General features: G+C 50.4%; 1 protein-coding gene across 1 annotated transcript in view; it reads right to left on the bottom strand.

The window, feature by feature from the left end:
- BIN3 (bridging integrator 3) overlaps positions 1-10,819 on the bottom strand; it is a 43,423-nt gene extending 32,604 nt beyond the window's left edge. The window contains 1 exon segment of the mRNA XM_035726003.1: positions 10,739-10,819. Within this exon segment, the coding sequence (XP_035581896.1) occupies positions 10,739-10,746 (8 nt within the window). The 5' untranslated portion in view covers positions 10,747-10,819.
- Between the last annotated feature and the right edge of the window lie 4,034 nt (positions 10,820-14,853).

Genomic DNA, 14,853 nt, shown 5'->3' with positions numbered 1-14,853 from the left:
TAAACAACAAAGAAAAGTAAGATCACTGTCTTCGGCCTCTCAATTCTTATCTGACTAGACCAAAGCTAAAAAGGGTCTCCCCAGCCACCAGCAGCAGCTGGGGTCAGGGGAAAGTACACCGGGTGCAGACTGTGAAAACAGAGCTGCCCTTTGGCATTGGCGGTAAAGCCTAGCTGGACATGGTATCAGAATATGGGTTGAGGGAAAACTTATTTTATTTTTAAAGATTTATTTATTTATTTGAGACAGAGAATGCCCACAAGCAGGGGCAGAGGGGCAGAGGGAGAGGGAAAGTCTCCAGCAGACTTCCCGCTGAGCTCGGAGCCCAACTCGGGGCTCGATCTCATGACCCTGAGATCATGACCTGAGCCGAAATCAAGAGTCAGTCACTTAACCGACTGAGCCACCCTGGCGTCCCCCAAAACTAATAAATTAAAGAGCTTAAGAGGAAATATGACAGGAGAAGAGTCTCCTGGGTTTATTCCACGGCTGCCAAATGGCAGATATGCTCCCCTCTGCCGGAGAAATAGCCCGAAAACTGGGGCAGGTACCCTGAGGGAAGAACAGATTCTCTGCCACAGAAGCAGTGAAAGGTAGCCAGGGGAGAGCAAGAAGACAGGGCAGAAGGACTACACTTGAAGCAGCTCTTTTGCCTCTTCTCGGTACTACCTCCCTGTGGTTCTAGAACGCTGCTGGGACGCAGGGACCTCCTCGGGAGAGACAGCTGCTCTGGAAGGCACATGCGGCCAGTCCAACAGCATCACAGCATCTCCGAGAGCAGAGGCGCCCCGGCCCAGCGGGGTGGTGGCCAAGGCCGGCAGTCCTCCAGGACACGGAGCGGCTCACTGGGCCTCAGGACCTTGGTCCCCCTCCTCCTCACGTTTTCCCTGGGGTTCTTCCCTTGGCATCGGGCGGGTAAGCAGAGGTCCGGAGAGAAGACAGGGCTTGCTCTCCAAAGAATCTCTCTGCTCTGGAAGAAACCAAGAGGGCTCGGAGCTCCTGGCCTCCGGACTAGGATTTCTTAGTTGGTTCTACTTGCCAATCCGTAAATATGAGCACCAGAGGGCAGGAGAAGGGATATTTTGGTCTCAGCAACAAAACGGAGAAAACAATTCTCTCAAGCCTACCCTTCTTCAACCCCCAACGTGCCCCACTTCAAAAAAGAAAAAAAGTTCTTTGTGTGCAGAGGGAAAGGGGGGAAAAATTCACTTTCACAATAAAGAAAAGTCAACAGGATGTTCTCCAAAACTACAAATATACTTTTTCAAACAGTAAATATCTCTATTAGCAGCATGATGCCAGTTGGCTAATTCTGTCTCAGTAAAAGCCTTTCCAAAAACCTCCTGCTCTTGTGTAATGTCTATTTTACAAAAACAGCTCTTTTGCATTTTCAATTTGCTAGGTTTCTCAATCTTTGTTTCCCCACCCCCTCTACTGCAGAGGCAGAGACAAGAGGCAGGCCCAGATGGCAGTTGGGTGGGGGATCCCCTGGTCACCCCAGAAGATCCCTCAGTCCCGCCTTCTTTGGAGAGTCCTCTGCTTCCATGACAAAGAAGAGTGGAAAGAAGCCCAAACCTACACATTCCTTCCTGGTCTTCACCTTGGCTCTGGAAATCGTTTCTACTGAATGTGAATGAGCCTAGGCCTGGCTTGGGGGTGGAAAGAACCCTGAAATGATCAGTCTACCCCACCCCACATCTTTCTGAGGGAGTCACAGTTTTGGGGGGAGGAGGAGGTGAGGGAGGTGAGAACGAAGGAGGGCTGAGCAAAGAGGAGGCGGCAGTTGATAGTGGCTGAAATCCTGGCTCCCCGGGGAGTGGTCTGGGCCTGAGTCACTGTCTCGGCAAGAGCAGGAAGGTGGGCGAAAGGCAGCAGCTTCTGCAGGCTGTAAGGACAAGCCCCTCCTCCCCCCATCCTTCTGTTACCCTAATCCTTGGGTCGTTGCCTTCTCTGGTCTGAGGCCCCACCACAGCTACCACCACCTTGACACTTGGAGGGGAAACAGAGGGCTGGGGGCCAGGGGCAGGGGCTTATGGAGAGGCGGCCGGCTCTGGCAAAGCATCTGCTTGCTGGAGGTCATCCAGTTCAGCCCGAGCAAGGGCACGAGAGACCCCATCAGAAGGAGAAATGGACTGAGCTGTAAAATGGCCATTTCCAGCACCTCTGACCACAGCCTCTCCACCCCTCCCCGCCCCCGTCAGGCCTTCCCCTAAATTAGCCAGATCTAAAACCAGAGCACACACAATACTACCCTGACTCGCCACCAGTCCGAAGAGGTATGTGTGTGTTTAAAAATAAAAGGCATGACTCTGTGACTTGGCTGATTTGGTTGCTTGGACTAGAACAATCCCCCAGCTCAGCTGTGATCCCTCCTTCCCCACTGCTCCCCAGGCTGACCTCTGAGAAGCTGACACAGAATGAATCACAGAATGTTCAGGGAGATAATGTGAGATCTTAGAAATCCTCCAATTCAAGTGACCATTTATTGAGCATCTCCTAGTGCTGCTTGGTGCTAGATGCTTCAGAGACAACAGTTCATTTAAAGCAAGTGGTCCACTCCTGTATTCCTCACTAGAGGCAGTGCGCTGAGTCGGGGGACAGACTCGGGAGCTGGACTGCTTGGCTTTTAAATTCTGTCCCTCTGCCAACTGCCAGCTGTGGGCTTTGGACAATTTATCTCACCTTCCTATCTCGCAGTTTCCTTGCCTACAGAATCAGACAGTAATATACGTATCATATAGGGTCGCTGGGAGGGCCAAATGAGTTTAGTTCCTAAAAGAGTTCCTGACGTAGAGTCTGCAGCCTATCAGTATTTGCAGTGAAGACGGTGGTGGGTGCTATTTCGACGATGATGAACAAACTGAGGCCCGAGCGGGTGGCTCGCACACGGTTACACAGAAGTAAGTATGGTTAGGAAAACTGAAATGATTTTTTCTGCTTTGGGGGCAAGCAACAATCCCGTAGGAGAGCGCATCACTGCCAGGCCCAAGTGAATGCATTTGCCTACAATGAATGGGGACTTCCTCCCAAGTAGTAAAAGGATTTGTGACAGAAGTCTGGAGGCTGATGGAGCGTCTAAAGGTTAAGAAATGGGAGGAAGGCAGGCAATTCAGGGAGGGAGTCTGTTTGTTTGTTTGTTCCGTAGCTCCTTAGAAAACGGGTTTCCCTATTTTATAAAAGGAACACAGAAGGCCTTCTGAGGTGAAAGGCTTATCCTGCTTACTCAACAAGCCGAGAGAAGCCTCCGATACCTGCTTTCCATTCGGATGGGTGAGCCGTGGCTCAGAAGTCGACAGACTCAGAAACACCAGACCAGCTGCTTAGCTTCTGAGGCACTATCTCTACTCTCATTTTCACTTCTGTCTCTAACCAACCAGGAATTATACAAAGAGCTTTCATCACTCGACCTTTTCCCTTCTCTGCTGAAGGTCTGAAAGCAGGACAGAGAAGGAGGAGGGCTGAGATGGAAACTCACTTCTAGACCTCCCCCCACCAGGTCAGCCTCATCTACCGGCCGGGGGAGGGCAATGATTCCCTTGCTGCGAACAGTGAGGTCGGCCCTAGCCGTGATGCCTGTCAGGTCAGGCATGACAAAAGTTAAGAGAAACTATTATCAATTATTGTAAGCACTCAGAAAATGCTAGAGAACTACCCATGCATTCACCCAGCATTATCGGGCTCTGACATGAAGCCGTAGCCCCTCAGACACTGCTCGAGCCCCCCCCCCCCCCCCCCCCCCCCCCCGTGCTCCAGCCCGATTCCGTCCTCCTCCTCACCCTGGCGGGGAACCACGGCCCTGCATTTAGTACGAAATATTCCCAGACTTGCACTACATACGTTTTAAATCCATAAGCACAACACAATATTGTTTTTGTAGGCCTGAACTATATGTAAATAGCACCTGGGTGGCTCAGTCAGTTGAGCGTCTGCCTTCGCTCGGGTCGTGGTCCTGGGGTCCTGGGATTGAGCCCCACGTCTGGCTCCCTGCTCAGCGGGGAGTGTGCTTCTCCCACTCCCTCTGCTGCTCCCCCTGCTTGTGTTCTCTCTCACTCTCTCTCAAATAAATAAATAAAATATTAAAAAAAAAGTACAATACTGAATGTATCACTTTGAAACTAACTTTTTATGTCCAGCATTATGCTTCTGAGATTTGTCCCTGTTGATATACATAGCTCTACTTCATTCATTTTAATGACTACCCGTTTCATTATGTAAAGATACCACATGGTAGAGGCTGGACATCTATAGACTATGAAGCAATCCCGCTCCCCTGCGGAGTTTCTCTGGGTGAGGGGGTGTGAACGTTTCCAACTGCCACAGGTACTGTAGAAATCTCCAGATCAATTTACACCATCACTCTCCACACCACCCTGCACCCTGGATGCCAATGGACGCGCATTCCCACTGCTCCTCATCCTTAGATACTTGGTGTTGCCAGACTTTAAAACTGTGGCCAATTGGATGGCTGTATGATGGCATCTCGTTGGTTTAATCTGCTTTTCCCTGATTACTAATAAACCAACATCGTGGTATAGGCTTTTGTCCACTGGGGTTTTCTTTTCTATAAAGTGACTGACAGTTTTCCCATCCATGGATTACATTCTTATAAAGCACATGGCTGGGCAAAGTTGCCCCTTCTACATTTCTTCTTATAACCCACGGAAAACAACCAAATAAACCAAACACTATCCTCAGCTGGCTGGAGTCACAGATGTTGGCTTATAGTCTGAACCCCTGTAATAAACTCCTAGATCAGTGTTTTTCTAACTGGGGTCCTGCAGTCAATCATGTAAGCTGCTACACGTTATCCTGCTGTAAACCTATCAAAATTAGTCCTGAGATCAACAGAAGTACACCATTCTTTTAAACATGAAATAGAACATAAAATACTGGCGTGCATCACACATATACCACGTGAAGCTTTTATCTGAAGTATAAATGTAGGTGTGCTGCAATATCAAAGGTGTTTCTGACTGCAAGTTGTGGTCAAAAAATTTAGGAAGCCACTGTCCAAGCTGGCCCCCTGGCTCCATCCTTCCTCTTCTCTGAGCTCTCGTACAAACCACTGGCCAAATTAATCCGATGAAATCACTCATTTTCCCCATGCCACTTCCATGCCTCAGAACCCTTCCATTTTCAAAAGCCTAAGCTCAGTTTCGGCGCTCAGCGCGGCACCGCAAGCACCAGCAATGTGGCCCCCGACTCTGGTGCCCACTGTCATCCACACAGCCTCTCCCCAATGCCCTCTTCACTAAAACCCAAAGCCGGTCTCCTGGTGGACCACCTCAAATACTCTTGATGCATTCCGTCTCCACACAGCTTTTCCACGCCATCCTTCTCTCTCACTGCCCACTGCAACACTGCATACTCACTAGTCAGGGTTCAGCTCAAATCACATCCTCCGGTTGAAATTTTTCTTGATGCCACACCGACATTTAGGGATTGGCTGTCATTCCTATGAATCCCTGGAGCTTCCATATGCTGGCTGAAGACAGGCACTGGTTCTTACAACCTTTGGAATGTCCCCCAACATGTGGCACAGGCCCTTGTACAGTAGAAATGTTCACTAAGTATTAAATCAACGAGCAGGGTGCCTGGGTGGTTCAGTCATTAAGCGTCTGCCTTCGGCTCAGGTCATGATCCCAGGGTCCTGGGATCGAGTCCCACATCGGGCTCCCTGCTCAGCGGGAAGCCTGCTTCTCCCTCTCCCACTCCCCCTGCTTGTGTTCCTGCTCTCACTGTCCTCTCTTTGTCAAATAAATAAATAAAATCTTAAAAAAAAAATAAATCAACAAACAGTCATTGAGTATGACCTGTGTGCGACATGTCGCACTGGGCCCTATTTAAATGGGTTAGCCACTGAAATAATGGGTTCGGGGAAGCACCTCTAATAGCTTACCTGCCAACCCTGAAGCTACCCCAACACATGTACATAAAGAGTACAACACAGAAGAAAACATCTTTGACGAAGAAGCTGTGGGATTCAGGATACGTGGCTCTTTCCAAATGTTGGAAAAAGTCCCCTTCCCCTCTCACTACAAACAGCTGCAACAAGAGTGAGATGTTTTACAACCGGTGCCCAAAGCAACGTCAACTACAGAATCACACAGGCTCCTCAAAGGGTCCGTCTTCTGGGCACCACCCTGCTCTCCACAGAAGAGGAAAACACTTGGGGAGAGTTTGGCCTGTCCAAAGAAGTGAGTGGGAAGGCTGCCCGAGGCAGAGAGGCCCCAGAGTAAGAAGCTGAGATGGGTCCAGAACACCCAGACGTGTGCACGACACAGGATTTCCTCTACCCGCGTTAAGTGTGAAAACTGGCAGCTTCTTGTAATTCACTACCACCCCGGTAGTGTTCACACATGCTGGCAAAGCCCAATACCTTCCTTTGGGACCCAATCAGCTTGGGAATGGTCTTCCATGTTTTTTTTTTTTTTTTTTTTTTTTTCCGTAATCTCTATACCTAACTCAGGACCCGAAGATCAAGAGTCACGTGCTCTTCCCACTTCCCAGCCAGGTGCCCCTGGTCTGCCATTTTTCTAATGTTTCTGTTCAAGCACAGAGAATACTCAGGAGATGGCAGATTTTAGTTCTGGCTCTGCCAGGTACTCTGTGATTGAATTCTAGTAAGTTGTCACAGGGGAGATAAGAAGCCTGCACTGCATACTTCTGAGGGTACACGTGAGGATGAAATCAGATAATAGAGGGGAAAGTAATTTGAAAAGTTAAAAGCACTGTACAAAACATACGATGGCAAGGGTCACACTAGAGGGAAAAGAGCCTCCACTGAAAACATGTGTGAAACAGAACGGGTGGTTCGGTCTGCCTTCCTTTCTTTATATTCCATTCCTTTCATTTGACACTTACCGATTAGGTACCTACTATGTGCAAACAGGAGACACGCACAAAGGTGAAGAAGCTGTAGACCCTGCCCTCGCGCAGTCTGTGAGGGAGAGGAACACGCCTGTGGTCCTTGGAAGGCTGTGGAGGTGCTACAGGTGTTCTATGCAAGTAGAGAAGAGGACAGTCTGGAGACAGGGACAGAGGTGACAGAACACTCCATCTCCGAGAGGCTCTGAAGCCACTTCTTCCCTCATCGACTTAACGACAGCACTCTTAGAGGTTCTTCATTTCAGGAAGCGGCCTATAGGTTTCTGCACGTTTTCATCTGAAATGTTTTCCTGAGCTCAGGCAAGTCAGGAAATGGAAAAATAGTACTCACCCATACATCCAATAAACATGTATGGACTGCTGGGGACACTGCTACGGATACAGTGATGACCAAGACACAGTCCCTTTCTCAATCACGCACAGACTGGTGGGGTTACTGACAAGTGAACCAACGATTCAAGTACAGATGCTAATGAGGGGTCAGAGGAGGGGCACCCAAGTCGGCTTGGCCGGGTGTTGGGGGCTGTTCAGGGAAGACCCTCAGAAGAGGTGAAGCCTGCCCGACTCCGGAAGGAGGCGTATACGTCAGCCTGGCGGACGAAGTAGGAGTGAAGGGCATTTCAGCAGAACAACAGTGCATACAGAGGGACAGAGGCACCAGGGGCCAGGAGAAGCTTAGACACAGGAGTAAAGACAGACAGCCAGGTCCAGGAGGGCCTCATAAGCCATGGCCCAGAGTCAGGCCTTTATCCTGAAGATGAGGGGGGAGGGCATACAGGGTGAGAACATGGGGGTGGGCGGGGGCGGATGGATTCCAAGGAGTATCAATATTTAAGGGGCAGAGAGAGGTAGAAGAGCCCAGAAGAGTCAGAAAACAATCATAGTCTCCGTTTTTTTCACAACAGGCTTGGGGTGGCACAGCGTCAGCCGGGATTATCCGCTGCATGTCACAGGTGCGAAAACAAGATAGAGGAAGGCTGAATGCCTGCCCAGGCCACCCTGGGAAGGAGGGAACCAGAACCTGAACTCACCCCTCGAGCTCCCAGCCACATTTCTCTGCATGGACCCTAATTTCCTTCGTTCCGAGTCAAACTTCTGGACCCCTAATAGAGGAAGATTTCCTACAGGACTCCTTTTCCTTGTCACTTAAGCCTAAGAGCATCAAGGTATGTGGTTCCAGGGAAGGCTACAATCCCTAGAGACAGCTAAGCCAGATTGAAAAAGCAGATTATATTCTTAATTTTACTGAACTCTCCCTCCATACAATAATGACGACACAGACACAAGAAGAGAGAGGGGGAGACAAGCAGGAGAGGAGAAGGAAGAGCTTGACTTAGGCCCAAACAGTGCTCAGTGACCTGAGATGTGAACATCAAACGCCTTCTTCCTAGCAGGGCACACCACTGGACCACCTGGCAAGAAGGCACGTGGGTGAGCTCAGTGGATGAAGGGATGGGTAGATGGTACAGGAAGGCAGCAGGTACCCACTAAACAAACAGGGGGTGGGTGGGCTGCATGCACAGAGGAAGCAGGGAACAAAGACCTCTCACTCTCAGGCAAAGTCCACAGTGTGCAAAGGGCATCAATACTGGACATTTCTCACTGCGACATTTTGAAAGCCCAGCCTAGCCCAGAACAATGGTTACCCTCTGGGGACCATGGCTGCATGTCCCTAGGGCCTTATTCAATGATGGCTGGCATACCCCATGTGCTTGGTGAACTTGACCTTGGCATCGGCCTCCTATGATGGCCCTACGTCACGCTGGTCTCTTCCCCCACTGAGAATTCCAGTCTCGGATGAATGGATGGATTCATTCTGGGAGCAGGAAAACCACTCTAGGAGTGAATCAGAAGGACCCAGCCCCGCTCCCTTTGCCAGCCATTGAGCCAGAAACTGAGTGTGATTGTGTGCCCAGGCGCCGGTGCTGTTCCCCTCTCAGGGAGATAGGGTCAGGGTCCACGTAAGAGATGACGGAGAGGCCCTCTAAAGAGGAAGAAAAAGGAATCTCAGCTTTGAGGGACAAAGCCACCCTTTTGGTTCTGACCCTCACTCCAAGGAGGTGCCAAGTGGGCACATGTACTAGTAAGTTAATTCTGCAGGACAAAAATCTCAGCTTTTGCTGAACAGGCTGTTGTCAATTTCAATTCTCTGCAACCTGACAGGCCTTAGGAAACAGGCTATTCCTTTTTCAGAAAAAAAGCCCTCCTCAAGACAGGTGGAAACAGCATGCTTCAGATCACCAAGAGAATCTTTTACCCTGGTCTCCGCTCTGTTCTTCTCCCGCTTTGTGAAGAAAAGATTGATTTTTAAAATTGTAAATGCCAATCTAAGCAATACAACGCATTTGTACTTCCTGGTTTTTACCCTGAAAATTAAGCAAGAGAATTCCAAAGATTCCAGATGAGGCTGGCAAGAGGACATCTATATCACAAGGTCGGGGGACCCAGGCTGACACTTTAAGGGAAGTAATTCCTCTAGGAGAGGGGAATTGAAGGATTGCCACTTTGCTCATCACTAACCAGGTTATAACAAGATGGGAAAGTGAGCTTTTTCAGGCTCTAGCCCCTTATCGGCCTCCTGGAGCAAAGATGGAGGAGAAAGGAGCAGCTCCTGCAGGGGGTTATTAGGGCATTGCTCCTGGCTTCCTCACGTGCTGGCACCAACTGTGTGACATTTGTCCACCAAATCTTTGTCTAAGAAGCAGGAGGGAGGAGGGGACAGAAATGGTCTACATTTTACATTAGAGAATTGTCCTTAACACGGGCTGACATTCGCTGCTTGTGGCCAGAGTGTAGTTTCCGCTAATGGTCAAATGTGAGCCTGCGAGAACCTTCCTGAAGGATATTCGACGATCTTCATTCATTTATGACTAGTTATTGTACATTTACTTTGTGTAAAGAAACAGGCTAGACTATGAGGACAGAGTGGCAAACACGTTCCCTATGCTAACGGACCTTGGATTCCAAGAGGTTTGATCCATCTTGTACATCTCTCGGGGTCAGTGTATTCATATAAGCAAATGATAGCTGGACCCCCTGAGGTTTGGGGTTGTGGATACGCAGGTCCTTGGGCCTGAAGGTAAGGCCCTTTGGGCAAACCGAGTCCTTACAAAACAAATCAACCATTATATATTATGAAGTCTCTACTATGAGCCTTCATCTATTAATGGGCATCAGATAGCAACATGCCTTCCTCTGAGCTGTGACTCTGCTACTCTGAGACACCTTTACGGTCTTGTCTCATGGCCTGCTAGTTCCCACAATGTTTAAGCTTACCTATGTCTATGTTCAAGAGAAAACAGTGAGTGGGTAATGGGCCCTGTAAATGATTAAAACGAGTTCCATCCCACATTCGGAGTGTGGGTGTGGGTTTTCGATTCTGGACCCTTCCAAAAGGGAAGCAAGTTTTGTCTTTTGAAGACTGTTAAGTGAAAGCGAGTGGGTTTTTGATCAGTGAACTGGGCCCCCAGAGTGAGGGCCACAGCTCTGGGGCTACGGGAGCCGTGGAGAGATGTCCACAGGGGAGAAAGAAGGCATTTACTCCACCTCAACGAATATTTACAAGAGATGGAAACAGGAAACTTCCTCACTCCAAGCAGCTGGGAGAAGACGGGACAGGTTCCATGTAACAGAAAAAGTCAGGAAACAGACGCGGGATCCCAGGCCAAGGGGATTCCCCCGCCCCATCTCCCGATGAGTCCTGCCGAGAGACGGAGCCTCCGGAAAGCACCGGTGCAAGGGCCCTCGAACGACCAAGGGCGGAGGGTCCGTGCGGGCAGGGCGGGCAGCGCGGGCGAGGGGACTCAGGTGGGCGCGGGCAAGGCGCTCTGCCGCCCTGGGCCTCACTCACCAGCTCATGGTCCCGAAACTGGCCCTGCCGCCGGGTCCTCGGCCGCAACTGGGTCCTCAGGGATCACTTCCGGATTCAGCCAGTCTCCAGGAAGTGACGTGACCCCGCCCCCTGTGCCCGGAAGAGGCGGGGTGGGCGGGGCCCGGGGCGTTAACCCTTCCGCGGCTGGCGTCCCGCGCAGTTGCTCGGGCCCGCGACCTCGCACCTTCCCTTAGGGTCTCTGGCCTCAGCCTATGGCGGCGGCGTGGGGACCCCCGGGTGCGTTTTCTGCCTGAGATATTGACTTGTAAAATTCTCTTTCGCTTACTACACGTGCCTCTTAACCTTGTTATGGCCTCAGTTTTTGTCTGTAAAAGAGATTTCTAATCCAGAAACAGGAGCAGTCCTTGTCTAGGGGGGAAGGAGGCAGTTGGGGAGCCACTGGGCGGGATTTACATTCACCGTATGGTCTTTTGTATCTTTTAAATTGTGTACCCTGTACATGCTTTACCTGTTACAAACAAAGACACAAATGGATCTGTTCGCTTCTTCAAGATGGCACAAGGCTCTGAATATAAGAGGTGCTTTTCCGGTTGGCGTCGTTCTGTAATTTTACTCAAGGAAAGAGAGCAAAGAGGAAGGGTTGCTCCATGTCTCCCAGTCCTTTCCTCTGCTCCCCTTTACAGAACCCAAATGATGCGAATGGTCCCATTCTTTTTACTCAGTCATTTAACAAATATTCACAGAGTTCCGGCAATGTGCCAGTCACTGTGCTAAACTTAAGGCTTCAACCCTGAAAAAGAAGTATGGATCCTGCCCTTATTCCCTCCCAGACCTAGGTACCTGGAGGGAGAGGTAACTGGCAACTAAGTAATCGCATATGATGGGGAGGACAGGGTGCTGTAGCTGCCTATAAGGGGCTCCTGCAAGCTGCTCATGAGTTTTAGTGATGACTTCTCGGAGAAGCCGATTGTGTAAGCCAAGTTCTGGAGGCAACTCAGGCTAGCCAGTTTAATCGGGGATGAGGGCTGGAGAGAGTCCAGGCAGAGGAAACCTGTTTTAGCTGAGAAGGGTACTGAGTTCCAGACAAGCAGCTCACTCTGGGTCTCTGATAGTCAGAATTCAGGGCCTTAGTGCCTCATAAGCTGCCTGGGGCCTTGGGCCGTGTTGGTCTCCTCACCCCCAAGAACCTCCCTACCTTAGAAAAGCAAGCAAGCGAGAACTGTGCTGGTAACTGCTGGGCCCACAAGGGCCCTCGCTCTGGGAATTCTCCTCCAAATGGATCTCAAGTGTTTTAGGGTCATTTGGAGAGCAGCTAAGCCACTGACCAGAAGATGTGCATTACTTGTTCTGAGTTCCCAGGGGAGAGTAGGTGGCTTGGTCAGGAAGAGTAGGGGGCCTCAGAGGATCGTCCACAGGAGATGGTCTCTCGTTTGTGTTTTCTGTTTCCATTGTTGAGAGTCTAGTGTTTGACTCAACAAAGGTTTTCCAATAGAGGGTGGGTCCCCAAGTGCATTCCACGCATCAGCGTCATCACCATGTTATTCCTCAGGAAACAGACCAAAATGAGCACTAGAGCAACCTGAAGAATAAAGGGGAGGAGAAGTCACCAAAGGGCAGCCTGGACAGAGAGTAGGGAAAGGGAGGGACAATCCTTGCTGCTTTGGAGGAGGTGTGGTGGGTGGATGAGGGGTGCTGTGGTTTATGAACCTTCTGGTATTTTAACAACCGTGGATGGCTCTCCCACCTGCTTCTTCCTTTTCCCATGCTCTGTGTCCCTTACTTATTACCCCAAAGTGCTAAAGAATTTCCAAAAGTATCAGCCTAGGCAACCACCATATCCCAGGGGAAGTCTGTTTCAGGGCTGGGGGTAGCAGATACATCCCATAGGACAAGAATGATGAGTTCTGGACTAAGAGTCTGGAGGATTCCTGAGCTCTGGTTCCATCTTTGACACTAGGACTGACCTCAGGAAGTCACATCCCCTCTCTGAGCCTCGGCCCCCTTGTCCAGAAGATGAATGGATGGATAATATCACCAAAGTTGCCAACACTTTGAGGTTTTAAGTTGACTGTCTTGTAGACTGAAGAGGTCCTCAGGAAATAGGAAAATAGGGGAGGCCTGTGGGATGGGGCCTGAACAGAAAGGCAAGCTGAGAGAAGTGAGCAGCTCTGAGGAATCAGTGACATCTCAGGGTGGGGTGGGATGGGGGGGAGGGGAGAGGGAAGGATTCAGCGTCAGGCCCAATGAGGGCTGTGCTGCTTACCTTCAACCCTGGCCCTTTAATGTGGCCAGTAGGAACTCTGAGGGTCCTGGAAAGAATTCTGGCCTTCTTGGAATCTGTCTGGAAAGTGCCCTGCTCTGACTCCTTCTCTGTGGCTCATTTGCTCAGCTTGAGGTGTGCCAGGCTGAGGATGGATGGCCAGGCACCCTGCTGTCCTATGGACCCCCAAGCTTCCCTCCATGAGCATGACATGCCATGTTGCATTGATTCCTGGCGAGCTGAACACGTGGAAGCATAAACACCTCCTGCTGTCATAGAGAACTCAGCTGCAGGGTCTCCATACCCAGGGTTGGGAGCGACGTCTTTCTTCTAGGAACCAAAAGACAGCACCATGCAGGTCAGGTTGATCCTGCCCCTTCAGGGGAGAGCTGGAAGAGGAGCAAATTCAGCTTCTACGTGGCAGCTGGGAGTGGAGAAGTTTCAGACAGAGGTGGATGCTCCTGGATGCAAGCCTGGTGAATACTGCTTCCTCCCCCAGAGTCTGAGCCTAAGTTCAAAGAGTGTTCCAGTGGCAGAGATCTGCTTGGGCAGACAAAGTTCTGTACCAGAGGGCAAGCAGCCAAAGAACCCGTTCAGCCACCACATCCCTCACCTCTACTCTGAAATGGGTAAGCAGGTGCTCCCCACTGACCCTCCTCTCCGGGCTTGTCCAAATGCCCTCCCCACACAGAGGTCTAGGGCTGACCCTCTGATTCTTTCACCATGCCAGCTCTAATCAGCTAAGAGCCAGGATTCCAGAACTGGAGCTGGGTCGTTAGGGACTTCATTACAGAGTAAGGGCTGAGACTGAAGGGATTGACTTTAGGGGCCGAACTGATGGGCTGAGTTCCCTTGCAGCCCTGAAGGTCTTTGGTTTTATGGTTTCACTACCCACTTCCCTCTGCTCTGTGTCTGCTCAGCAAGATGCCCCAGAACAACAGGGTTCCCCGAGCAGCCATGGGCCAGGGACATGAGAGAGGAGCAAGGGTGGGAGGAGATGGAGGATATGTGGGTAAAAGTTTCCAGTAGTGGGAAGCACACCTCAATGGCTCAAATGTCGGGGTAAAGTGGCCAGTCAGAGGCTGGGCTAGCTAAGCAGTCGGGGCCAGGAATAGCTGTCTGGACCCTGGCTCTATCGCCAAGTAGCTTGCGGGAGTCTCTCCCCTCTTTGGGGTCTCATTTTTCTTGACTGTAACATAAAGAGTCTGGGTTAGATCTGGCATGGCAAATGGATGCCATCCCACTTGCCATCTCGAATTGCTTGTTCCTGGCTGCCTGGAGTGCCATATTGAGGATTCTGGGGAATCTGCCATTGGTGGGGAAGTTCTGCGATTGATTAGCAATGTCTGCCTTGGATGACTAAGGAGGTACATTCTACTTTATTATTGAGTCGTTATTATTTTTATTATGAGTTAATAACTGAGCACTCACAATATGCCAGGCACTGTTCTAAGTGGTTCCATTTTCGTTGTTTGCAATGACACTAAGAAATCGGTCCTATTATTGTGATCAGCACAAAGCATAGCTGGTAAGTAGGGAGATGGAATTCTCCCACCTGGGCCCCCTGGCCCTGAGCCTTATGTTTTTTGTCACTGTGGTGCACCACCCTCTTACTGCTGACTCCTGAAGTTCCTACTTCTATAGACAACCTATAGTTCTGTTGAGGCCAAGTGGAAAGGAGCAGCGCGAACACTGAATGGCTGTGTTGAGGCTGGAGGGCGGACCAGCATGAGACCAGGCACCTAGAGGGATTCAGGGCTTGGCCTCATCCTGGGAACTTTTATATGCTTCCTCCTGGTTGGCTGGAGAGCTCAGGACCAGCAGGTGGCAGCACCTGGCAGGGTGAGAGAAAAGGGCAGATTCTGGACTTGGC

Source organism: Zalophus californianus, chromosome 2, assembly GCF_009762305.2.
Source record: "Zalophus californianus isolate mZalCal1 chromosome 2, mZalCal1.pri.v2, whole genome shotgun sequence".
Lineage (NCBI taxonomy): Eukaryota > Metazoa > Chordata > Mammalia > Carnivora > Otariidae > Zalophus > Zalophus californianus.
This window is presented reverse-complemented; position numbering and strand designations above follow the sequence as displayed.